Raw genomic sequence first — 26,920 nt, 5'->3', positions numbered from 1 at the left:
GTTGCTCTATATTACACTTTTTTGAGGCAAGGTAACAAAAAAATTAAATTCTAAAATTTTTCTACATTTGCTATTTAGTTTTGTGGAACACCTAAAGGGTTAACAAAGTTTATAAAGTAACTTTTGAATACCTTGAGGGGTGTAGTTTCTTAGATGGGGTCACTTTTTTGGAGTTTCTAGTCTAGGCTACATCAGGGGGGGCTTCTAATGGGACATGGTGTCAAAAAAAAAAACTGTCCATCAAAATCTGCCTTCCAGAAACCATATGGAGTTCCCTTCGTTCTATGCCCTGCCGTGCGGCTATATAGCCATTTACGACCACATATGGGGTGTTTCTGCAAACTACAGAATCAGGGCCATAAATATTGAGTTTTTTTTGGCTGTTAACCCTTGCTTTATTACTGGAAAAAAAGGATTCAAATGGAAATTTTGCCCAAAAATTGGTGTTTTGGCACCGTTTTTATTTTATATTTTTAACACCGTTCATCCGAGGGGTTTGGTCAAATGTTATTTTTATAGCGACGACTTTTACGCACGCGACGATGCCCAATATGTATGGCTCTCAGACTTTGGAGACACTAAGCAGGCATCCTAAAACTGCGGCCCTCCAGATGTTGTAAAACTACAATTCCCACCATGCCCTGCTGATGGCTGTAGGTTGTCTGGGCATGCTGGGAGTTATAGTTTTACAACATCTGGAGGGCCGCAGTTTGAGGATGCCTGCACTAAAACTAATATTTTTTTGGGGAAAAAAAATTGTTTCTGTGTCTCCAAAGTCTGAGAGCCATAGTGTTTTATGTTCTCTAGGGGACTGTTGGAGATTATAAAAATTTAGTACTCCATGGAAGTGTGATACTCCCTGAAGCAATCGATAATGCAGAGGCCCGGATGATCGGGGCAAGTGTCACACTGAGTAGTGGTGTCCTTCCGTATCCCCCTCTTGTGACACACTCTGCATCTTTTTTGGGTTCGTCCCTTCTTTCCAGTATGGGGGACCACACCTGGAAAGTGTTGGCCAGGGACGATCCGGGCGCCTCCAGTTCCCGAGGTACTCCGGCCTGCTCTTTCCCGGTCCGAAAAGATCAGGTCTTTGAGGACTGCCTCATAGAATTGGAGGAATGTCCCTGTGCTGCCAGCGCTTCGGGATAGTACAAAAGAGTTGTACATGGCAACCTGCACCATGTAGACCGCAACTTTTTTGTACCATGCCCGGGTTTTGCGCATGGCATTATATGGCTTGAGGACTTGATCAGAGAGATCAACTCCTCCCATATACCGATTGTAGGCGACGATACAATCGGGCTTGAGGACCGTTGCCGTGGTACCTCGCACAGAGACTGGGGTGGTGCTGTTACCGTGGATTGTGGACAGCATAAGGACATCCCTCTTGTCCTTATACCTGACCAGCAACAGGTTTCCACTGGTAAGTGCACGGCTCTCACCCCTGGGGATAGGTACCTGGAGGGGGTGGGCAGGGAGGCCGCGTTGATTTTTCCGCACGGTCCCACAAGCGAACGTGGATCTGGCGGCAAGGGACCTGAACAAGGGAATGCTGGTATAAAAGTTGTCCACGTACAAGTGGTAACCCTTATCCAGCAGTGGGTACATAAGGTCCCACACGAGTTTCCCGGTAACACCCAGAGTGGGGGGACATTCTGGTGGTTGAATCCGGGAATCTCGCCCCTCGTACACACGAAATTTGTAAGTGTACCCTGAGGTACTCTCACAAATTTTGTATAGCTTCACGCCATACCTCGCCCGCTTTGTGGGAATGTATTGGCGGAAACTGAGTCTCCCCTTGAACGCAACGAGAGACTCATCAACCGCGACCTCCCTTCCAGGTACGTAGGCCTGCTGAAATGTGGCCCCAAAGTGATCGATGACCGGCCGTATCTTGTACAGCCGGTCATAGGCAGGATCACTTCGGGGGGGACATGCTGCATTATCGGAATAATGCAGACATTTCCGGATGGCCTCAAACCGGGAGCGTGTCATGGCCGTACTGTACAGTGGGGTCTGGTATAGGACGTCCCCACTCCAGTACAGCCTGACACTGGGTTTTTGCACTAGACCCATATGCAGCACGAGGCCCCAAAATGTCCTCATCTCGGCTGCACTGACCGGCGTCCAGCCACCGGGTCTAGCCAAAAATGAGCCCGGGTTTTGAGCGACGAACTGTTGGGCGTACAGATTCGTCTGCTCCACCATCAGATTCACCAGTGGGTTACTGAAAAAAAAACTAAAAAAGTCTATTTCAGTAAACCCCACTGTGGGAATCTGGATTCCAGGATTGCCAGCGAAATCCGGAATCTCAGGCTCAAAGTCCACTGGGGGACACCAGCTAAGTTCATCGGCAGGGGGCTCCGGTGAACTTATTTGGTGGGCCGGGAAACCAGTACGAACCCCAGGGCGGCTCGTACTAGGGTGGGCCACAGGATCCCTAGCATGTGTGGCCCCTGGCTCCGCCTGGCGGCGTCTCCGCTGCCTTGGTGGCTCATCGTCATCCGATGATGATGAGGAGGATGCGGATGACAAAAGGAACGTGGGGTCATCCTCATCCTCACTGGGGCTCTCAGAGTCGGAGGCAATCTGGGCATATGCCTCCTCGGCCGAGAACACCCGGCGGGCCATGGGTGTGTGTGTGTGCGTGTGTATGTGCGTGCGTGTAAACCTTTATTCTATGTGCGTGTGTGTGGGGGCACGGGTGTTCACGTACTAAAAGTCCAGGCAAAAAAAATGGGCAAGTGTTAGAAAAAAAAAAAAAAAAAGTTCAAACTTGCTGATCAGCGGTTCAAGTGGCAGGGGGGTCTGGGGTCTGGTAGCTGAAAAAAAAAAGTTTGGAATAAATGTGATTTTTTTATTTATTTATTTTCTAACTTTTCCCTTCTATCCCTGCCTAAAGGTGCCTCTCCCTCACTGACCCTAACCTACCTGGGTGGCGATGGGTGCAGGAGGGTGATGGATGGCGATTAGGGGGACACAGGAGCTGGTGCTGGACGATGCTGCCGGGTGCTCGTGCAGAACAGGAAGAGGAGGGGAGAGAGGAGCGCAGGAAGTTTGAATCTCGCGCCTCTCTCCCCTGCACCAATCAGCACCCTGGACAGCGGCGTTCAGCACCAGGGCCAGCTCCGCCTCTGCAAATCCTCGGACTGCGATTGGTGGTGTAAAATTACGCCACCGATCGCAGTCTTTTTCCGGTTCATCGGGTCACAGGACACCCGAATGGACCGGAAACGCAGAAAACCGCAGGTCTGAATTGACCTGCGGTTTTCTGCGATCGTCGATGCGGGGGGGTCAAATGACCCCCCCCTGCATTGTTACAGGATGCCGGCTGAATGATTTCAGCCGGCATCCCGTTCCGATTAACCCCCGCGGCGCCGGCATCGCTATTTAAAGCCATGACGTACCGGTACGTCATGTGTCCTTAAGGACTCGGGAAACATGCCGTACCGGTACGTCATGTGTCCTTAAGGGGTTAAAGAGATTTCCCCAAAACTTATCACAGTCAAGAACAAAATGGCATACCTTGGCTTTCTCTTGATTCCTGAGGGTCCCAGTGGTCAGACCCCAGTGATCAAACACATGCCATATCCTATGTTTTTAGACTAAAAGTCTTATTAAAGGGGTCCTCCTGGATTGATTTAAAATGGTTGCCAACAAACTATCCTAGAATGTGAGGAGGACTGCCACTACTTGCAGAGCTGCTCGGGGAGGTGAGGGGGGCCTTTCCTCACTACATACTACGCTGCTCTACAAGATGCAATCGTGCCTCGGACTGTTCTATTATGGGCCGGCCGTTCAGTTCCGCAAAATGTGGATATGTGTTTTACGGATATGCTAATTGTGGACCGCAAAACAACAGAGGTTGTATGCATGAGCCCTAATCCGATTTTTTTTTTTGTAGTACATGGATTTTTGCATACCCCATTCAGATCTATAGAACAGCTGCAGAAATCGATACTTGTGATCATTCTTTTGGACTCTGTTCACACAGGTCAGTCATCATGGCTTTAGAATCCATAACAATTAGCTTTAATGTTTTTCCCCACATCCTAATAGATCCTGATTGATCCCCAATAATGTATAACCTTTTCATCACTTTTTATTATCTTTTTTACTGGATAGAATAATGCCGCCATTGTTCTTGTGGGAGTAATAAAGGTCTAGCACATGAGAGCTAAAAATGTGTAAACCAAGCTTATTAATGTATGAATTATTTAGTTATGCTATTAAAGCAATTTATTGAGAATCACTTCATAAAATAAAATTAACTATAATTTATTTACAGTAAGCATATTTTTCTGTTTTATTTCCACGGCATCAGTTAGTAATTAAAGTATATGTTCATCTTTGGGCAATTTTAACCCTTTACTTATAGAATTATTCCACATAAAAATGTGCTTGGTACATACAGTAGTATATTACTTATCCTGAGTTACAGATTGTATTATGCTCCAAAGCTACATTCATAATTCTACAGCCTTCAGAGCAGAATTTATACAGTGTCTTTTACTGGCTTAGTGTCTACAGAGAGCTCGGTTTAGTGATTTGCAATCTAAGACGTCTTTATATCTGCCATTGTACTGTCACTTGATGTATGAAAAACTAGCCACTGCATTATAGGAGCTAGAAAAAGTTGTTAGGTGGAAGTCTACCCACAAGCTTCAAAAGTGACCGTATTCCCTCAAAAGCTGTGGATTGAATGCTCGTTCAATAGGAAGAGGGGGAAAGCCACTGTCAGACATCTCTAGCGACAGCTTATCTTCCAGGCGGAAAAAGGGTGGCGTATAATAATATTCAGTGTGCCCTATCCCTCCTGCTTGGGGAGAGTTGGGAGGCTGCCATACACATAACATAGTCAGACGGTTCCTCCAAAATCTGTGCTTTTTTGTGTTTAGGGGTTTTAACAATACAATAGCTGTTATCTTGGGGGCAACAAATCATTGTTTTTGGCAGTTGTCCCCTGAACCTGCGTATTTCAACTAGGCTGGGTCTGTAAAACTAGGTGCTACCTTTTCTATGATGTAGAGGCATGACTACGTTTTATCTCAAAATGTAAAGGGACTTCATGGTGTGCAGGTTTGGTGACTACTAGTGATGAGCAGCATAGGCAAAAGTCGTTTTCGCAATATTTCACATATTGATGGCCTACTATTCGCCATAAATTCGCGAATTCTAGAATTCCAGTCATTATTTTCTTGATTGCGAAAATCAGCAATGTAATTAGCGCATATTGCGCGCACAATACAGGCATGGCTCACTTTTGCTACATTTGTCAAGCTGCTAGAAGTTTCCTGAGACTGGTTGGCAGCACATTTTGTGACTGTGAGGAAGAACTCCTGATAGAGTGCTCCAATATATTAGTGATTGCGCAAATCGACACTAATAATGCGCATATTTTTGGCGCAATACATGCAACTTTAAATTTTATCAGGTCTGAGTAGATATTACTGATTGGTGCACTAAGTATTGTTGTGACATTACATCACTATGTCTGTAGCATGTATGTATGGACAGCAGAGAAATATTTCTTTCTCTTTAGAAAAACAGCAAATTACTCTTTTTTTTTTTAAGACGAAAGACAAAAACATCACAGCACTGTAATTCCTATCACACTACCTAACACCTTGCACTGGAACCTCTCAGCTGCACTTTATCACTATCTAACCTACACTGACTATCTCCCACTAACCATCTGTATTATATATATGAGCTAACTATCTAATGTAATTAAATAAGGACCAATAGGACTCAGCAAAGCACGGAGCACAGCACTGTCACTGCTCTCTCTCTCAAAACTGCAACAAAAAGCTGAAAATGGCTGTTGGGGAGTTCCCTATATAGGGGTAAGATATTGCAGCCTTCCCATTGGCCCACAAGCAAGAAGCAGTACTGAGGAAGAAAAAAACTAGAATATTCTCGATTACAAAAATATAGCACTATATTCTAGATTTCTCAAAGTGCCGATATTCGCGCTAAAAATGTGAGATTATAATATTCGCGCTCAACACTAGTGACTACACATCCACAGAGAAATAGGATTCTTCAGGTGAGCTTGGTGGTAGTTGTCCGGTAACAGCATCCATTCTTGTTAAAGAAATAAATGACTTTATCCTCTCATATTGAAACTTTTCAGGTCAAGGCTAAGTCTTCCTCAAGTACTTGGAGTTTCTATAGCGAGAGACGAAGGACTGCAGATAATTGTCCAGCAGATTTATGAAAACCTTAGCTAATCACTTCCTCAGTTTGACTTGATCTGGAATACTGTAAATTGAGAATTTACATTCACAGGCATCACTACAGCCACAGCAGCCATAAGAAATTTCTTTACAACCCAGAGTCTGAGGGGTCTACCCAAGTTCAGAAATTTGGTTTAGTGGCTTTCTGTTGCCTACCTCAACTATTTGGCTCATTGATTGTCCATAAAATCTAATGTGAGACTATTTTTCCTCTTTTGGTTGTAGTTATTCTGTTTTTATGCATTACTACTGTTCAGTTTACTACATACTCTACATATAGTCATACACCTTTGTATACATTCCCACTATATTCCACAAATCGTCAGTCAATGTTTTTCCTTAGCTTTCTTTTCATAGTCTTATATTGTGTGATCTGGAGAAGGATTATACGCCTCTCTCCTCGGATTTACTTGGAACCTGTGTGAGGTCATGAGATTGAAGGAAGCTGCTTACACTTTAGGGATGTGTTTGTTGGACCATTAAATGCAAAGCTGGAAACAATAACCTAATCTAACTGCTTTGCGCTGAGAGATCTGAGTATTAATGAATAATGATGTGTTGCCAGAACGGTTTATGTTATAAAGAAAAAACATAAGGAAACTTAAGTGCAGAAACTTTTATCCTTATGGTATTTAAAGCTGGGTTTTAACAATTAATGTAATTGTCCTATCAATCTAGCAAACAAATACTGTTTGAATAAAGTGTCTTGTATGGTTATTATCATGTAGAAAATCATTAAATCGAGAAAATATGCCTAAACATTGTCCAGTGAAATCATGTGATTGCATGATCTGCGAGTATTTGCTCATTTGGCATTGAAATGATATATTATGATTAGAGATGAGCGAATTTCTCACAAATTCGATTTGGCCAATTTGCCAAATTTTCTGGAAAAAAAACGGCTATTTCCTGGCTGCAGAGAGCCTTTATAGTGGTGTAGAACACTGTACCTTGCAGTAACACGCATAGGAAGTCTGCTGTGGTAGTGAAACAATACTGTGAGTCAGTATGACATGTAGATGACAGGCGTCGCTTTTAGAATCACTGCACACTTCACTTATTTGGGCAGTTACGGTGCCAAAACTGACCAAATAATTCAAGTGTGAACTCAGTCTTGTAGGTCAATGTTAGCTCCAGGTATAAAGAACCGTGCAGAGGCCTAAGATCCTACTATAGTGTGAAAGAGCACAATCCTTTTACACCAATTCAATGATTCCACATAGATTTCTACAGAACCTGTTCCATTAAACACTAATACAAGTAGAGCGCCCCCGACAGAGTAGAGTGGGTGTCAGCAGTAGTGTTGATCACGAATATTCGAATTTCGAATTTTTATCGTGAATATAGGTACTTAAAAAATTTGCGAATATTTAAAATATAGTGATATATATTCGTAATTTCGAATATTCATTTTTTTTTAAATCAGTACACATGATCCCTCCCTGCTTCTAGCTTGTGGGCCAATGAGAAGGCTGCAGTATATTTGACTTTGTTGTTTGTGAATTTTCATAATGCTAATTTTTATTGCAAATTTTTCAACTTACAACTATTAGACAAAGAGGATTATAGCACTATATTAGCTAAATTGTTCTATATTTGTTTTTTTTTTCGAATATTCGCTATATTGATATAACTTAGTTTTTTCGAATATTTGTAATATTCTAAAACAAGAATATATAGCAATATAGCGAATATTCGAAAAAACCCGAATATAGAGCAATTTAGCTAATATAGTGCTATAATCTTCTTTGGAAGAAAATAGGAAAAAATGCTCCAGCACCGCGGTGGATGATATGAAAATCCCGGTCTTTATTGACACCACAGAAAATCCAGGTGAGTACAGCATTCGAAGACAAACACTGGTGGTCCCCGGTACCCCGGATCTACGCGTTTCGAACTATTGAGTTCTTAGTCATGATCCTGGGTGTCTCCCATGCTCCAAGCCTAAAATACTATCCACCCGCCATTATCCCCTCCTAGTAAGGGAGGAGCATAATGGAACAGGGCCGGCAGCAGAATCGGCTGGGCCCATGGGAGACACCTGTGTAAACCCAATCACATGTTGCACAATCCAAATCCCAATAGTATTACATGAAAAAAATATATACATAAATAAAACATCTTTCTCTATATAACTAACTGGTATAAAATCATGATCATGACTAAGAACTCAATAGTTCGAAACGCGTAGATCCGGGGTACCGGGGACCACCAGTGTTTGTCTTCGATTGCTGTACTCACCTGGATTTTCTGTGGTGTCAACAAAGACCGGGATTTTCATATCATCCACCGCGGTGCTGGAGCATTTTTTCCTATTTTCTTCCGCTTACAAGGGACTGGCTTGAGTCCGCCCCGTGCACCGCTGTGCAGGACGATGAGGTGAGCTGGCTACAATCCTTCTCTACATTACACTGTTCAAGTGCTCGTGCTCACTGAGTCTGGATCATTTTGTCTATACCATTATATGTGGACTATACATTTCCCGATTACAGCGACAACGCTGACCCCAAGTACCCCTAGCAAACCATGGCCTATGCTGCACGTCCTGACCGCAAATCTAAAGCGGATCAAGTCTTTTCGGCACATGAATTTACATCAACAGATGAGAGCAATGCTAATTCCCAGCTACAAGAACTGGAGAGACTCCTAACACATGAGACCAAAATTTGGTGGGACCAAACGACCCTAACAAAATATGTGGAAAAAGCGATGATACCACGGGGTCTAAGATTAAAGAAGGTCCCAACCACGGTGTTCTCAGAATCATTTGTCTCAAGCTGGAATCAAATACTAAGCACCTGCTCACTTCAACTGATGTCTCTAATTATAGAGCATGAAGGTGAAAGGCTTGTCAATATACAAGCAGAAATAGATGTATGTAAAGAGGCTCTGAACAAATATAAATCATCAGAAGATTTTTCCAAAAGAGAGGAGGAAATCATGACATCTATTAAAGCTATGGAAGATAGCATAATGGATGTGAAACATCGGAAATTTCAAAGAGACCTCCATGATTATAAAAACAACCAAGTGTATGAGTGGGGAAGGAGAGATAACCCGTATACCACACCTAAGTCGATCTTGAAGAAAAAGTATAACAACAAAAAATATGTGAAAAACAACAAAAGAACAAATAAACAGGACTTTCCAAGAAGAGTCAGTTTCAGTAATTCTGAACTAGAAACTTCAGAGTCATGTGAATCGGCAGGTGAAGAAATCCATGAAGATCCCGGCACCCACAACTCACAGCAAGCAAAACCTTCTTACTATCAGAAAAATAGAAACAACAGAGATAAATTGGGACAATCAAAAAACGATATAGAAGGGGGGGCCGCAAGCATAAAAAGACCCCATCAGATGTCCACCCGCTTGCAGAACAAATAAATGTGGGACATGGTAATGGTATACAATTTTTGGATGTTGTAAATTTATCTAACCAAGAATTAAGTGTGGAACAAAGTGATGTACTTTCCTTGGGTTTAAATTTTGTGCCAACTATTAATTTTGACCCGTTTACAACTATTTTACAGGTTAACAAATTTGTTAGGAATCTCACATTAAGGAGATGTTTCCATGAATCCCCCTTGCCTCAAGGAGATCATATCAGTGACAGACATGAACACAACTATGATAATCAGTTTTGTAACATGCCATTTAAAGAACAGCAATCTCTATTATGTCTCACTGATTTACAAGCAGACAACGGGGATCCATGTGAACAACATATACAACACAAATTTGTTACCCCTAATAGTAAATATTATCCTACTAAATTTCGTACCGATAGTATGGATATATTCCAGGAGGCAGTAGAAGGCGAATTGCATAGAATACAGAGTAGTATCCCTTTAAATAGAGAATGCAATTTGAATTATACACAGAAAACTGCACTAAGGGAGCTGGAAGATAAAAAAGACCTTATTATCAAAATGGCGGACAAAGGAGGCTCTGTGGTGGTACTAGACAAAATATGTTATTATGCTCAGATGCTCGAAATGTTGTCTGATACCACCACTTATAATATTCTAAAGAGCAACCCTCTTGTAATTTATAAACAGCAATTGTCCTCCATTCTGAATAAAGGTCTAGAAAAGGGTCATTTAACACAAAAACAAGTAGATTTTTTAAATGTGCAACACCCAATAACCCCCATTATCCATGCCCTCCCCAAAATACACAAGGGAATGAACCCTCCTCCTCTACGACCCATAATATCAGGCATTGGGTCTCTAAATGAGAAATTGGGCGAATGGCTGGACTCAGTGCTGCAACCATTAGTGAAAAGGCTACCAGGATACATAAAGGATACCACCGATGTACTAAAATACATGCATAATTGCATGTGGTCAGATAAATATACATGGGTCACTTTAGATGTTGTAGCACTGTATCCCTCCATTCCCCACTCATTTGCCCTTTTGGCATTGGAATATAATCTCCACAAATACAGTAGTTTCTCAAATGTGTTCATTGATTATGTGTTGGAGATCACGGCTTATCTCCTAACACACAATTATTTCACATTTGATGAAACTTTTTATGTTCAGACCTCAGGGGTCTCGATGGGGGCCAAATTCTCTCCATCTTTGGCTAACCTATCGATGGCCTTCTGGGAAGAAAAATATATATATTCAGTAGATAATCCTTACTCTGGTTCCCTTGCCTGGTATGGCAGATACATCGATGACCTGCTGCTCATATGAAGTGGCGATGTGTCTGCCATACCGGGCTTCACGGATTATTTAAATTATAATCAATATAATCTGAGATTTACTTGTTTCCATCATTCCGAAAACATCAATTTTTTGGATCTAAAATTGACTGGGAAACCAGACCAGATAGTGATGACAGAGACATACCGTAAAGAGGTGTCTGGCAACACTATCTTAAAGGCAAACAGCCACCACCCACTACATACAATCAAGAGTATTCCAGTGGGGGAGTTCATAAGAGCGAGAAGAAACTGTAGTACAGACATAGCCTTTTTGAGGGAATGTGGCAACATCTGGGATCGCTTGAAAAAGCAAGGTTACCCACACTGGATGCTACACAGGGGTCTAAAAATAGCGAAAAATAAATCTAGAACAGATCTACTAGGACTTACAACCAATTACAACCAAAAAAGATTTTCTACCAGATATAATTACCCTCTACAGGATAGAAAGAAAAAAGATGGCTCTGATAATACATGTATGTTGTCTACAAAAGTTCGGACAAATGAGTTTATACCAACACTAGTCCTAACTTATAGCAGACAATTTCCTGAAATTAAGAAAGTTATTCAAAAATGTATCCCAATCCTGTATGAGGATAAAATCCTGAGAGAAGTCCTACAAAACGGATGCCGCATAGTCTCAAAGAGACCCGGAACATTAGGCAAAATGCTGTCACCCTCCATGTATAGTCCAATGCAGGCCAAGGATCCACCCACGTGGTTAAAATATACGGGCTTTTCTAAATGTGGAAGTAATAGATGTATAACATGTAAATTTGCTATTAATACCAAGGAATTTTCTAACTCATCTCACCTAGAAAGCTTCCCCATTAAGAGCTATATAAATTGTGGCACAACTGGAGTTGTCTACATTATTACATGCACATTATGTGATCTAATATATATTGGCTGCACAAGCAGAAAATTCAAAGATAGACTACGAGAACACCTGAATTATATCTGTAATCTATCAGCAACAGGTATATCAAATGCGGCCAAACACTTTATAAGTGTGCATGGACGTAATGTAGACAATCTCAGTACATTTGCTTTTGAACGAGTTACATTACCAAAAAGGGGTGGAAACTTGAAACAAAAAATTCTCCTCAGAGAGGCATTCTGGATCTGGAGATTGAGCACAAGATATCCTTTGGGGCTCAATCTCAAAAGGGAATTAATGTATTTATACTGAAAGCGACTTGCAGCATATGTTTGGTTTTGTTAATGTTTTTAGCCCAACATATATACTTATATGTTCATTTTAACTTCAAAGGTTTATTATTTTCTTTCCTTTTGTAATGGTCTGTTCTCTCCTCACTAAAATATCATCATAAAAACAATACCAAAATTAGTAGGCTTTAGCTTTGGAACTAAAACCGCACGTGCGTCTGACGGTGTTCACATCATTCAACCATGCAATGGGTGTTACAGAGGGATGAAAACTTGTTTTCTTCTTTCTGCACACCCTTGCATATCAGATGAACAAGAAATATTTAAGCATTACGGGCTGAACTGGAATACCAGTATGGACGCATATGCGGTTTTGGATATTTGTATCTGTTGTTTTGTATATAAAAAAAGTCTTGGGTATAAATAGCTCATGTCCCAGAAATGAAATGATGATATGAACAATATATAGGACTTTGTATAACAACTCACTATGTCTCCGAAAAATATGGATAACTGTATATCAGTCTACATAGTCTAATAACCTGTCCGCGGTGTGCATGTATAAAATGGATAAATATATAGAATTATATTTCTTTTGGAATAATATATGCTGGTCAATGATAGTTGCAAATCTATCTTATTGTTATACTAATCTTATCGCTATACTAGATTGACCAAAGAAATTGGGAATATAAAGGCCAAATCTCTGGAAATAAAAACTCAATTGTATTAAAAACAAAAATGAGATGGAATTGGTAATAACATCTGACCACCGTATATATATATATTTTAATTTTTAATTTTTATTTTTTATATATATAAATGTTTGTCTTACATCTATCAAACAATCCATTACATGATACATGATACACCGCGGATTTGTTATATGGATTAACCATTGAATGTATTATATCCGATAAAAGTGGTCCTTTCTTTCAGTCTAAAGATTGACCCCGGTTCATACAATGCGTTTTCCGAGTATAATGAAGAAAATCAAATACTCCAATATAATGGATGAACGAAGAAATCAAAAGATCAATGTATGGAACCAAAGCAATATGTGATACAAATGGGACAATACAATATGATAAAATCTTACTTTGGTGCGCTGACTGAGACTCGGAGATTTTGTGTCTATGTCTATTTTTATCCTTGTCTTTTGAATATTACACCTATTCATTCATGATTCATATGGAATTAGAATACCATGTCAAATTTGTTTGGAGAGACGGCCTACAGAGGATTTTATACCAGTTAGTTATATAGAGAAAGATGTTTTATTTATGTATATATTTTTTTCATGTAATACTATTGGGATTTGGATTGTGCAACATGTGATTGTGTTTATACAGGTGTCTCCCATGGGCCCAGCCGATTCTGCTGCCGGCCCTGTTCCATTATGCTCCTCCCTTACTAGGAGGGGATAATGGCGGGTGGATAGTATTTTAGGCTTGGAGCATGGGAGACACCCAGGATCATGACTAAGAACTCAATAGTTCGAAACACGTAGATCCGGGGTACCGGGGACCACCAGTGTTTGTCTTCGATTGCTGTACTCACCTGGATTTTCTGTGGTGTCAATAAAGACCGGGATTTTCATATCATCCACCGCGGTGCTGGAGCATTTTTTCCTATTTTCTTCCGCTTACAAGGGACTGGCTTGAGTCCGCCCCGTGCACCGCTGTGCAGGACGATGAGGTGAGCTGGCTACAATCCTTCTCTCTATAATCTTCTTTGTCTAATAGTTGTAATTGTTTTCTCATCTGAAGTTCAGATTGGAAAAAAATTACATCTATAAAAAAAAGATTCTAGCACTATATTAGCTAAATTGCTCTATATTTGTTTTTTTCGAATATTCGCTATATTGCTATATATTCTTGTTTTAGAATATTACGAATATTCGAAAAAATGAAGTTATAGCAATATAGCGAATATAGAGCAATTTAGTTAATACAGTGCTATAATCTTCTTTGTCTAATAGTTGTAAGTTGAAAAATTTGCATTGCTAAAATTTGCATTACGAGAATTCGCATATTACACAATCATTACCATGAAGATTTTTTGAGTAAAAAAAATCGTAGAATATAACGAATATTCAAATTTGCGAATATTCGACAAATATTCTACAAAATATTTGCAAAATATTGTGAATTCGAATATGACCCCTGCCGCTCATCACTAGTCAGAGTAAGTTTGTGTTGATATCACTGATTATTTTGCCTTTCCTCTGATCCGTCAGAACAATAACCTCCAAAAAACGAATCCTGTCTGTGGAGCATCTGCCTTCACTCGGTCAGCATTTGGTCAGTAATCAATCAGTATTGCTAAAGCCAAAAAAACAGAAGTGGATCCAAAATAGAGATGACACGTGAATGGAATATTTGTATGTCTTCTGTGTTTTGTACCCACTCCTGCTTTTGGCTTATCAGCGACTCTAGAATCAAGTTGCTGCCGATGGATCTGGTACTGCTCCTACCCCCCCCCCCCTGCCACAGCAGCCATGGCAGAGGAACGTGAGCTCAGAGGATTCCCCCGGTCAGACCTGTGAGAGGATGGACGATAGCACAGATAGACTCTATAGTAGTTCAGTTTGTCCTCCCTCTCAGTGGGTGTAAAAAAGGCCCCCATTTTGGACTGGTAGCAAAGGTCCAAGAAGGTGGAGAGCCAGAAGTCATCCCGCTGCAGAATGTTGACAATTCGGCTGTTACTATGCAAGCAAGTGAGTATGCATCATGCCATTTGTGCAAGTGACTCAGAGGGACTCCCTGCCTCCATCTCCACTGCATACTGCCACAGTGTGTCTGGGTCCTCTGCCTCGTCTTCCTCATCTCCCTGTAGCTTCTCTGGATGGTCCTGCTCCTCCTATCCTGTCACCTATGTATAAAAACCACCCATTTCGCTACACATTGCTTGTATTCCAATGTCCTCCTCCTTCTGCTCCTCCTCCAGTTCAGCCCCCACAGGGCTCATGTGGCCGTGAGATCTAGGCGCCACGTCTCTAGTCCCCTGAACAGACAGATTTACCGGCATCTGTTCCAGGACATGAAGAAGTAGAATGACGTTGTTCATCACATAGTCCTGGCAACTGACAAATAACGTGGCCTCCTCAAAAGGCCTGAGCAAAAGGCAGGTGTCACGCAGGAGCTGCCATTAGCTGACACCGAAATTACACAGGGGAGTACTGTCCGCTTTGATCATCAAGAAATCGTTTATGCCCTTTCTCTCTTCCTATAGTCGGTCCAACATATGGAGGGTGGAATTCCAACGCGTTGAAACGTCTAATATCAGCCTATGTTGGGGGATTCCGTTCTGGCGCTGCAGCTCAAGGAGGGTGTGCTTTGCGGTGTATGAGTAGCTGAAGTGCATGAAAAGTTTCCTGGCTATTTTTAGGATGAGTTGTTGCTGAGAAAGCCAGGATTCGATTTCTTGATTCAGGACAAGGAGCAGTTCCTCCCCTGTGAGACTCCGTTCGCCCAGGCAAACGAGGTGCAGAACAGCATGACACTGCCGTGCCCTGCACATGTGGTATGCTGGAGGGGCACTGTGAATTGTCCCTGCAGTGGAGGCTGAGGACACTGTGAAGGACGAGGAGGCAGAGGGGGACATTGTCGCAGGATTAACGGCATGAGAACATAGAGGCAGAAGCAGTGTCACCTGGCCATATTGCTGGTGTGGCTTTGCAGTAACCACATTCACCCAGTGGGCCGTAAAGGACATGTATTGTCCCTGACCGAAGTTACAGCTCCACAGGTCGGCCCTGTCCTGCACTTTGGCAGACACAGACAGCCTCAGGGACTGGCCCACCGTCTGTTCTACATACGTGTGAAGGACTGGTACTGCCTTTTTGGCAAAGAAATGACAGTTTGGGATTCTCCAACTTGGCTCAGCACTATTCATCAGTTCTCTGAAAGGTGCAGAGTTCACCACTTGGAAACGGCGGAACTGCAGCACCAGAAACTTGGCCAGGAGCACATTCAGCTTCTGCGCAGTTGGATGAGTGTGCGCATACTGTTGTCTCTTGGCACTGACGAGGAGTAGGAGAAGGAGCAGGAGCATCAGGCAGACCCTCTAAAAAATTATATGCGAGTGCCTACAGCTCAGCTGACCCTGTAAAACATTATACGCGAGGACCTGAAGGTTAGGTGACCCTGTAAAACATTAAATGCAAGGGCATGCAGGTGAGCTGACCCTGTAAAAGATTGTAGGTGAGGGCCTGCTGGTAAGCTGACCCTTTAAAAATTTATATGTGAGGGCCTATAGGTTATCTGACCCTCAAAAAAAATTAGGGAGCTCCCTGTGTCCTTACAACAAGCACCACGTGCAGTAGCCAGGTCTCAATACCCCAGCTACATCAGCCTCACCACCGCAACAGCATTGCCTAACCAAGTATAATAGCAAAGCCACAGCGCTTCAGCCACATCTAATTCATCTCTGGCAAAGCATTGTACTACATTGTCAATAAAAGTGACCGGGGAGCATTAAACGAACAGCAAACATCCAGCTGCACCTGCAGCTGCAGCACAGCAGACTTGATAAAGGGGTCATGCGCACCCCGAAACGCGTTGTCTCTCAATAAACCCGTACTCATCAAAACCGGTTGTGATTTGCGCCTCACGTCCACCAACTCGCCAGACCACAAAGGTCGTGACAGGCACTCTCAGTATTTCTAGTAATTAACGAAGTGGCGACTTGGCCCTCGCCCCTTCGTTCCTTTGGACGCGGCAGCTCCAACCTGATACCTAGCTAATCCAGCGAACCTTCATCAAGGTTGCACCCAATCGGTGCAACCTAAACAGGTGAGCAGCACATACTCATCTTAAATTGAAGAACGCTGTTTCATCTTTACCTATTTACCCTATGAGTGCCTTTCTCATCCTGTGGCCACATATTTGCAGCATTTTCAGTTGACAGGCGGATACGCTTATCTGTTATAATGCCACCAGCAGCACTAAATACCCGCTCAGACAAAATGCTGGCGGCAGGGCAGGCCAGCACATCCAAGGCGTAAAGCAGCCAGTTCGTGCAACATATCCAGCTTGGACACCCAGTAGTTGTAAGGCACTGAGGGATCATTGAGGACGCTGACACGGTCTGCTATGTATTCCTTCATCATCTTCCCAAAAATTTTCCTCTTTGTGACAGTAGGCCGTGCATCAGGATTAGGGTGCTGGCGGGGGGTCCTAAAATTGTTCCAGGCTTTGGAGAGTGTTGCCCTGCCTCTGTTAGAACTGCTGTGTGTTCCCCTTGTCTCCGCTCCTCGGTTGCCGAAGTAAGTACAGACTCTGCCGCCAGCGTTGACTGCCGCCAGCTATGGAAATTTTTGGAGCAATTTTTCAACAAGGAGCTACTGGTATAGCACCGTTTTGCTCATCATCTCCACCAAAGGAATAAAAGATGAGAAGTTCTCTTTGTAGATTGAGAAAGGTGAACAACCAGTAATCCGTGTTGTCTAAAATGCGCATAACGTGCGAGTCTCTGGAAAGGCAGCCTAACATGAAGTCAGCCATGTGTGCCAGAGTACCAACAGGCAAGATTTTGCTGTTGTCATCATGAGAATCACTCTCAATCTCCTCATCCTCCTCCTTCTCTTCTGCCCAGCCACGCAGAACAGATAGAATTAAACTTCCATGGGTACTGCCCTCTGTAGTGGAGGCAACAGTCTCCTGCTCCTCCTCCTAATTATCGTCCAATTCTCGCTGAGAAGACGAACTGAGGGTGGTATTGCTATCACCCAGTGTAATGTCTTCCCCCATTTCTACCTCTTCCACATGCAATGCGTCATCCTTAATTGTGAGCAGTGAGTGTCTGAGTAGACACAGAAGTGGGATGGTTACGCTGATAATAGCGTTATCGCCGCTCACCATCTGTATTGATTCCTCAAAGTTTCGTAAAACCTCACAAAGGTCTGACATCCATGCCCACTCCTCACTCATGAATAGCGGAAGCTGACTGGAAAGGCAACGACCATGTTGCAGCTGGTATTCCACTACTGCCCTCTGCTGCTCACAAAGCCTGGCCAACATGTGGAACATTGAGTTCCAGTGCATGCTCACGTCGCACAACAGCAGGTGAGCTGGCAATTTCTAGCGCTGCTGCAGTGTGGACAGACTGGCTGAAGCTGTTGATGACTTGCAGAAATGTGTACACATGCGGAGCACCTTCACCAGTAGCTCAGGCAAATTGGGGTAGGTTTTGAGAAACCGCTGAACCACTAAGTTTAAGATGTGGGCTAGACATGGGATGTGTGTGAGCTTGCCAAGCTCCAAAGACGCCATCAAGTTATGGCCATTATCAATCACAACTATGCCTGGTTCTAGTTTGAGTGGCGAGAGCCACAGCTTAGTCTGGTCTCTTATCCCCTGCCACAGCTCTGCGACGGTCTGCTGTTTGTCCTCTAAGCATATCAGCTTCAGCTCGGCCTGTTGCCGCTTCCCCACTGCAGTGCTACACTGCTTCCAGCTACCAACTAATGGCTGACTGGTGCTGCAAGCGGAAAATTCGGACGTGGAAGTGGAGGAGGAGGTGGAGTAGGAGAAGTGGGGGTTGTAGTCACTAATGTAGGTGCTGACGGAAACCCTGATCGACGTAGGGCCCGCAATCCTTGGCATCGGTGGCACCTGTGCCATCCCAGGGTATGACTCGCTCCCAGCATCCACAACATTCACCCAGTGTGCCATCAGGTAACTGTAGCGTCCCTGGCCGAATGCACTTGTTCATGTGTCCGAGGTTCAGTGGACCTTCCCAGTAACTGCGTTGGTCAGGGCACGTGTGATGTCACGGAACACATGTTCGTGTAAGGCGTGCACACCGTGAAAAATAGTAGTGGCTGGGGACTGCGTAAAGAGGAACGGCCGCCGAAATCAGGCTGCAGAAGGCCTCAGTGTCCACAAGCCTGAATGGCAACATTTCCAGGGCCAGTAATTTGGAAAGTTGTGCATTTAGTGCTATGGCCTGTGGGTGGGTGGCTGGGTATTTGTGCATGTTTTCAAATGCCTGGAGTAAGGACATTTGTACGCTGCGCTGGGACACAGAAGTGGATGTGGTCGCTGATGGTGCTTGCGAAGGTCCAGGTGCAGGGCGGGAGGCATCCGGGCCTGTGCCTTCTACAGGGGATTGTCCAACACGTAACAAAGGGGAAGAGGAGGCAGTGGTGTGACCCGCAGACACATATTGTGGACCCAGACGTTCGGCCCACCTATTAGGGTGCTTAGATGCCATGTGGTGGATCATGCTGGTGGTGGTGAGGCTGCTAGTGTTCACGCCCCTGCTCAGTTTTGTATGGCACAGGTTGCAAATTACAATTCTTTTGTCGAGATTTCCGCAAGGCTGTGCTCAGGGGAACAGTTGCAGGCCTGTTTGGTGTGGCCCGCCTTCTCCCTTTTGCCACCCCACTGCCTCTTCCAGCCTGTTGCAGTGCAGCAGATCCCTCCCCCTCTGTACTGCTGTCCTCGCTCAGCTTTCCACCTTCCCAGGTTGGGTCAGTGACTTAATTGTCCACCACCTCCTCTTCCTCACTCTGCTCATGCTCCTGACTTGTTGACCTAACCACAACCTCAGTGCTTGGCAACTGTGTCTCATCATCATCCACTTCATTAAACAGTAATTGCCGTTCCCCACCTTCATCTTCTTGTGACTGAATGCTCAAGAGTTTGGGAATCAGGGCACAAGCTTGGCAAGAGGGCCAAATCAAAGAATGGTGCTGAAAAGAGTTCCTCGGAATATCCGAGTGTGGGATCTCTTATTTGCCCAGACTCTCCATGGTGGGAGAAAGGAGGATCAGGGTGAGGGTTGTGTTGAGCAGACTCTTGGCTACTGAGACTGGACTTGGTGGAATACAGGGTGGTGCTTAAGTGACTGGAAGCATTATCTGCTGCAATCCAACTGACTATCTGGTCGCACTGGTCTGACTTCAAGAGTGGTGTCCTGCGCCGCCCTGCAAACTTGGACATGAAGTTAGGTATCGTGGATGATTGTTTTTCTTGTGCTCTGGCAGCAGGCACGGTTTCACCGCGCACTGTCCGCAGCGTTTACGAAAAAAGTACACTGTATTTCACAGATATATTTTTTCAGCGCACGCGTTACTCTGCAGATGTGGAGCAGCTAATGTCACAGTCCGCAGCGGACACCGTCTATGTAAAAAGGACACTGGATGTCACAATATTTTTTGGGATGCGCACACTTTACACAGGAGATGTGGCACAGCTAATATCACTTTCCGCAGCGGCCACCATCTACCGAAAAAGGACACTGGATGTCACAGATATCTTTTGGATGCTCACACTTTACACTGGAGATGTGGAACAGCTAATGTCAATGTCCACAGCGGACACCGTCTACCTGAAAAGTACACTGGAGTCACAAATATTTTTTGGATGCGCACACTTTACACTGGACATGTGGCGCACTGTCCGCAGCGGCCTAACTAAAAATAGATATTGCTGCCACACCCACAACAATAGCCCTTAATAGGACTTTTGGGTCTGTTAAGTTTTAGCAGTTTAGCGCAGATTGCACTAAAAATATATATTGCCGCTGCCACACACAACAATAGTCCTTAAAGGTTTTTTTTATGGGTATTGATGAAAAAAATCTAGAATATTCGCGATTTCGAAGATATAGCAGTGTATTCTAGATATTCGCGAATTCTCAAAGTGCCAATATTTGCGATAAATATTTGTGATTAGAATATTCGCGATCAACACTAAACGTGATGATAACTGCTACTGAAAATATTATTGCACTGTGTTTAATAATTCCCATAGATTTACAGCCAAAATATAAAGGTGCTATTCATAAAAAGTGCCTAAAAGGCAATGACCAACATTTACGAATGTAAGTCCACCTAGATTTTGGTGCAAAAAAGTGGCATAATTTTGTGCATCTAGATTTAGAGAAAGTTTCTGTGCTTAGTCCAATTAAGGGGGTTGACCTACCATGAAAGGGGTGTGGTTTTTGGAGCAATTTTTCAACAAGGAGCTACTGGTATAGCACCGTTTTGCTCATCATCTCCACCAAAGGAATGAAAGATGAGAAGTTCTCTTTGTAGATTGAGAAAGGTGAACAACCAGTAATCCGTGTTGTCTAAAATGTGTATATCGTGCGAGTCTCTGGAAAGGCAGCCTAACATGAAGTCAGGGGCATTACCCAAGATGCAATGTTTTGCACCAGAATTGCACCATAATTCTGGCATAAAATCCATTCTAAAAGTAAGGCAACATACAGTTAATATAAAGTTAGATACAAGTGTGTATCCCTGTAGCACATTTATCACCAAGTATGAGCCACTGTGATAAATATGGTGCAAGTCTAGACAACCTAGGTTTACACTATCTAAAGCAGTGCTGGCGAACCTATGGCACGAGTACCAGAGGCGGCTCTCAGAGCCATCTATGTGGGCACCCGCACCCTGGGAAACGTCCATAGTGTACCAGTACTCCTTGGACTTTTCCTGCCATTCATCAGTGCAGGACGCACTATGAACAGCACAGGCAGCGAATTGAATGTAGGCAGGCTGTAATAACTAAATAACAAAGTACATGGATGATAGACTATACTGGACTGTATTATTCAGATTGAATTGCCATATTGGCACTTTTCGATAAATAAGTGGGTTTTTGGTTGCAGTTTGGGCACTCGGTCTGTAAAAGGTTTACCATCACTGATCTATAGGCTTGGTAAATCATCCCCAATATATGTGACATCGCCCTAATAATATTTGAGGACATTGCCCCTGGAGCTTTCATTTTTAATGTGATTATACTGCATTTCCAAAACTTTCTAAAAAACTAATTATCAAGAAAACATTTATGAATTAGGTAAAGGCCATGAAAACAATGGTATTGCCTCATATTCAACATAGTTGTAAATAAAAGAATATAAACGGAAAAAAGGAGCATGTACCAGAATCATTGTCCATATTATCAGCACAAGCCATTTCCATAATGATATTGCATCCAGCTCCGCTCCAACCAACTTGACATACACAATGCCATCCATTTTGGTCAAGTGTGCACTTTCCATTGCCGTAGCAAAGACCAGGACAACCATCTTGAAGTAAAGAAAAAGACAAAAACACTAGTTTAGATATGCTTTACATGTCATATACATCTATAACACAAGTATGTAATTATTTTACAGAAATGTCCAGTACCTTTGAAGGCCATGCATGTTTCTGCAACCATTTTTGTTGCTCCAATGCATGTAAAATAAAAAAATTAAGCAACTTGGCAAATAGTCTTGAACAATATCCTACCATTTTGTGAATACAACTCACATAGAAGGGAGCGATATTTGACTACCACATGTGACTACAGGTTTGTTTGCAGTCTGCAGCCATGGACAAACATAGGTGTGTACAGGGCTGGACTGGCCTTACACCCTACAGGGAAACTTCCTTGTAGGCCAATGTGCATGGGTCATCCCAAGCCCTGCTCACAGCTGCCAGACGGTAATTATGTACCTGGCTACAGGTGTCCTCAGATGACTTCCTGCCCCACCACAAATGGGCTGCTTCTAGGGGGTATTTGGTTTTGGTGGGTCAGTATTTTGTGCTATACTGTGGTATTTGGTACTGCTGGAGCAGTATTTTGTGCTGCACTGTGGTATTTGGTTCTGCTGGGGCAGTATTTTGTGCCATACTGTGGTATTTGGTTCTGCTGGGGCAGTATTTTTTGTTCTGCACTGTGGTATTTGGTTCTGCTGGGGCAGTATTTTGTGCCATACTGTGGTATTTGGTTCTGCCGGGGCAGTATTTTGTGCCGTACTGTGGTATTTGGTTCTGCTGGGGCAGTATTTTGTGCCATACTGTGGTATTTGGTTCTGCTGGGGCAGTATTTTGTGCCATACTGTGGTATTTGGTTCTGCTGGGGCAGTATTTTGTGCCATACTGTGGTATACTTGTGTTGGCCTTTCCTCCAGTCAGTTTGGATCTGCCTTTTACATTGGGCCCCTTTTATTCTTTTTCCTGGGCCATTTTAAATTATAGACACAAAACTGCAGTTTTGTTTTTAATATTAGATGTATGGAAGCAAAAAATGTAGAGAATAAAAGGTAAAGCCCGACAATAAACTAAAGTAAAGTGAGATATCAAGGGGATATATACGGACATGCGGTGAAGCCGAGAAGTAAGCTTGGGGCAAAGAAACTGCACAAATGGCAAAACTCAGATCTGTTAGGCCGCTATTTGGCTACAGCTAGTCATGCACAGTGTGTCCTGGTGGCCTCCTGACTCTGCCCTGAGGCCAAGAGAGATAAGGATCAGGCAGTTGGATTTTAACTGTTTAGTTGACCAATTCTTTAGTTATTAGTGAGATAGATTTTCACTGGCAGCAGCCTCCTCTCATCCATAGAGCACACATGCCTGAGGCACACATACATGTGTATGGAGGTTTCGAAGACAAACTGTAACTTTTGGCCAAATGAATATTCAGCCAACACCTATCTAATGTTCATGGCCAGCCTGATGCTGGGTCCTACTCGCGCATGCATTGGTATTTATGGCTTCTTTTATATTAGAACTAATTTCTTTTTCTTTTTTCTTTTCTTTTTCTGTGATATACGCACCTCTTACAGCATCCAAGTAGTGAGCTGTAAAGGAAAGCAAAAAATACAGCATAAATAACATAGGCATATATACATTTTAAAGGCGCATATTAAAAGAAATAAACAGGGTTTACAGCTGATGGAGTACACACAGAAACAGTCACATTATTAATTATGAGAAAAACGCTGCATGATGGGATGACACAACATAGACAGTAATAGATGACAGCAGATGTACCCCAATTACAGCTTTCCAGCCTCTGAAACAGGAGCTGAGGACTAGAGCATGAATATGAAATGCAATTAGTCATCGGGAAGAACTTCTTTCTTGATGTGCCTTACCAAATTGAATGCCTGGAGGTATGAATCATTAGCTTGGTCTGAATTTCTGCACATAAGCAGGGCTAATGCTATTTTCATTTAAAATATCCAACTGTTTGGGTTTTTTAATTGTTTTTGCATACTAGAAATGTAATTTGCACATAAGATCTTTGGCTCATTGACATATGTGCCATGGGTTTGTTTATCCAGCTTTGCAGGATACATTAACGGACAGATACTGACGAAGCCTGACAGACACCTTTTATACGGCCAGAATAGACCTGCAGACTGTGTTATTGCCATCAGAAATGGCCATAATGTGAGTGTGACTAGATCTTTACCTTGATAACTAGCATGCACATGAACATTGTTTGGGTCCGCTCCCGAGCCTAATTTATTTGCGCCTTGGATGTGGACCCATTCACTTCAATGGGGCTGCAAAAGATGCGGACAGCGCTCTGTTTGCTGTCTGCATCCGCACCTCCAGATAGTTTTTAAAGCATAGTTTAATGGTCAGCAAAAGTTTGTCCAAGCAGAATGCGGACGCACAGGGCTGGTATCTGCAAAACTCGGTATGGCTATGTACATGAGGCCTAACTTCAAGGTTTTTAAGGGACCCAGTAGGTCCCATAAACCCACATGCTGCTCATTTCCAGGATGGCCAATGCTGCTCATTTCCAGGACGGCCAATGCTGCTCATTTCCAGGACGGCCAATGCTGCTCATTTCCAGGACGGCCAATGCTGCTCATTTCCAGGATGGCCAATGCTGCTCATTTCCAGGACGGCCAATGCTGCTCATTTCCAGGACGGCCAATGCTGCTCATTTCCAGGATGGCCAATGCTGCTCATTTCCAGGATGGCCAATGCTGCTCATTTCCAGGACGGCCAATGCTGCTCATTTCCAGGACGGCCAAAGCTGCTCATTTCCAGGACGTCCAACGCTGCTCATTTCCAGGACGGCCAAAGCTGCTCATTTCCAGGACGGCCAATGCTGCAGCGCAGATACAAAGGTTTCTGGGATGAGAGCTGCTGCGCGTGCATGTCTATGTGTGCTCCCATGGTCTTGGCCACCGTAGGGGCCGATACCTTTTCCTACAGTGTGCAAGCACGACCACCGCTGATGGATTTCAGGGTGGTTGTAATCCCTAGATACGAGCAGTATGCAATGTGATGGAAAAATGAGTCCAGTCAGCAAAGGAGGCAATATGGATGACAATACATAATATGGATAACAATACATGAGTAAGTGCCTTCTATTAACTTTCCCTACATAATGGATACCATCTGCTGAAGTGAGACAGCCCCTTTAACACAGCAGATCAGTTTACGATACACACGTTAATTACTCACCAATGGTGCACTGTTCACCCTCCCATCCTGGGCTACATTCACACTTTCCATCTTTACATTGACCATGTTCAGCACAGTTTGGGTGACAGGTGCGCTCTTCGCAGCTAGCTCCTCCCCAGCCATCTTCACATTGACAGACACCTCCTGAGCATACACCGTGACTTCCACAGTCGACTGCACACAGCTCTAGAGGAACAATAATGAGCCAGGGTGTTAGTACGCCACCTAAAAGCTTTAAAGTCAGCTTTACAGTTAAAGCTATGCAAATCCTCATTATGGGTATGACAGCATAACACAGCAACACAGATTTCCAGGAGTAAATTCAATTACAAGTAACGCTTCTACTGTAACCACTTTTTTCTTTAGGAAAACAAATTGTCATGCAAATTTCACTTAGCTGACAACTGAGAGTCTATCACATTTATGATGTTAACTTAGTCTCAGCAAAGTATTGCACTTGGGCAGTGTTCCAGCATTAAAGCTTGATAGATGGGAAAGCAGAAAGTGGACTCTAGAGGGTAAAGAAATCACTTCTCAACACAGAAAATATGTATTGATCTGTGCAAAAAATATAGAATACAAGAAGAGACTGGCGGCAGCTAAACCACACTGCTTCTTATTGTGTGACCTTCCTTAGAAATATCATGTGCAGGGGTAATAAATTGAATGATATGTGAAATGACATGCAGTTGCTATGTGGATACTATTATATATTGGGACAGGGAGATGAAATAATAGTTAGAAGAGCTTCTCCGCCCTTCATTGTCTCCAGTTTTGATAGATTGTCCCCAGAGAGTATTCTAGACATAAAGGTATGAAATGAAAAATAATCTTAATGTCATGTAAATACCTGTCCATGCTCCAGCGGCGAGTCTGGCCTCTCTGTTGTGGAGCAGTCAGGGTCGTCCTTTTGCTGTGGCAGCCAGCTACGCTACGCTGACGGTCGGGCTGATCGGCCCATCAGGGATGTTGGTGTAATCTGGCCCAGTGCCGGCATCACATGCTTCCTGTCAGTGAAGGATTTAGGGTGCCTTCATATGCTGCGGATTTTGTTGAAAAATTTTCCCCAACTGAATATTAGTTCCATTTATCTGAATAAGGCTTGTAAAAATCCACGTGCTTGCCATGTGTTTGAAACACATGGCAAGCACGTGGATTTTTACAAGCCTTATTCAGATAAATGGAACTAATATTCAGTTGGGGAAAATTTTTCAACAAAATCCGCAGCATATGAAGGCACCCTAAATCCTTCACTGACAGGAAGCATGTGATGGAACTGATGGAACTGATTTTCACTCTCTGAACATTCTGCAACAAAAAATTCTGCAGCATTGGAAGGTACCCTTAAACAGGGGGGTGCCTGTCATTGGTCTTCATTGCCATACTAGTGTTTGTACATTTTGGAACTTCTGGATCGTGACTTAAGCATTGAGTTTGACCTTGCCTCTGGCTACCAAATATATTTCTGACATTCCCTCCTGGTATTGACCTTGCCTGTTATTTTAATGTGATTATATCCTGTTTTGGCTCTGGCAATTCATCTTCTGGTTCTGTCTTTGCCAGTTGGTATTTTTACCTCTTTTT

At 43.2% G+C, this 26,920-nt stretch overlaps 1 protein-coding gene across 3 annotated transcripts in view; it reads right to left on the bottom strand.

Annotated features, from left to right (window-relative positions):
- The window catches only part of TENM1 (teneurin transmembrane protein 1), a 766,344-nt gene that overhangs the window by 206,093 nt on the left and 533,331 nt on the right, over window positions 1–26,920 (bottom strand). For all 3 annotated transcript variants that reach the window (XM_044305876.1, XM_044305878.1, XM_044305877.1), the window contains exons 15-17: window positions 25,337–25,522; window positions 23,686–23,709; window positions 22,024–22,170 (exon numbers count right to left, since the gene is read on the bottom strand). In XM_044305876.1, the coding sequence (XP_044161811.1) occupies window positions 22,024–22,170; window positions 23,686–23,709; window positions 25,337–25,522 (357 nt within the window). The remainder of the gene's footprint in view (window positions 1–22,023; window positions 22,171–23,685; window positions 23,710–25,336; window positions 25,523–26,920) is intronic.

The sequence above is a fragment of the Bufo gargarizans genome, chromosome 9 (assembly GCF_014858855.1).
Source record: "Bufo gargarizans isolate SCDJY-AF-19 chromosome 9, ASM1485885v1, whole genome shotgun sequence".
NCBI classification, from domain to species: Eukaryota; Metazoa; Chordata; class Amphibia; order Anura; family Bufonidae; genus Bufo; species Bufo gargarizans.
The sequence above is the reverse complement of the archived record's forward strand: the minus strand, read 5'-3'. Positions and strand labels throughout refer to the sequence as shown.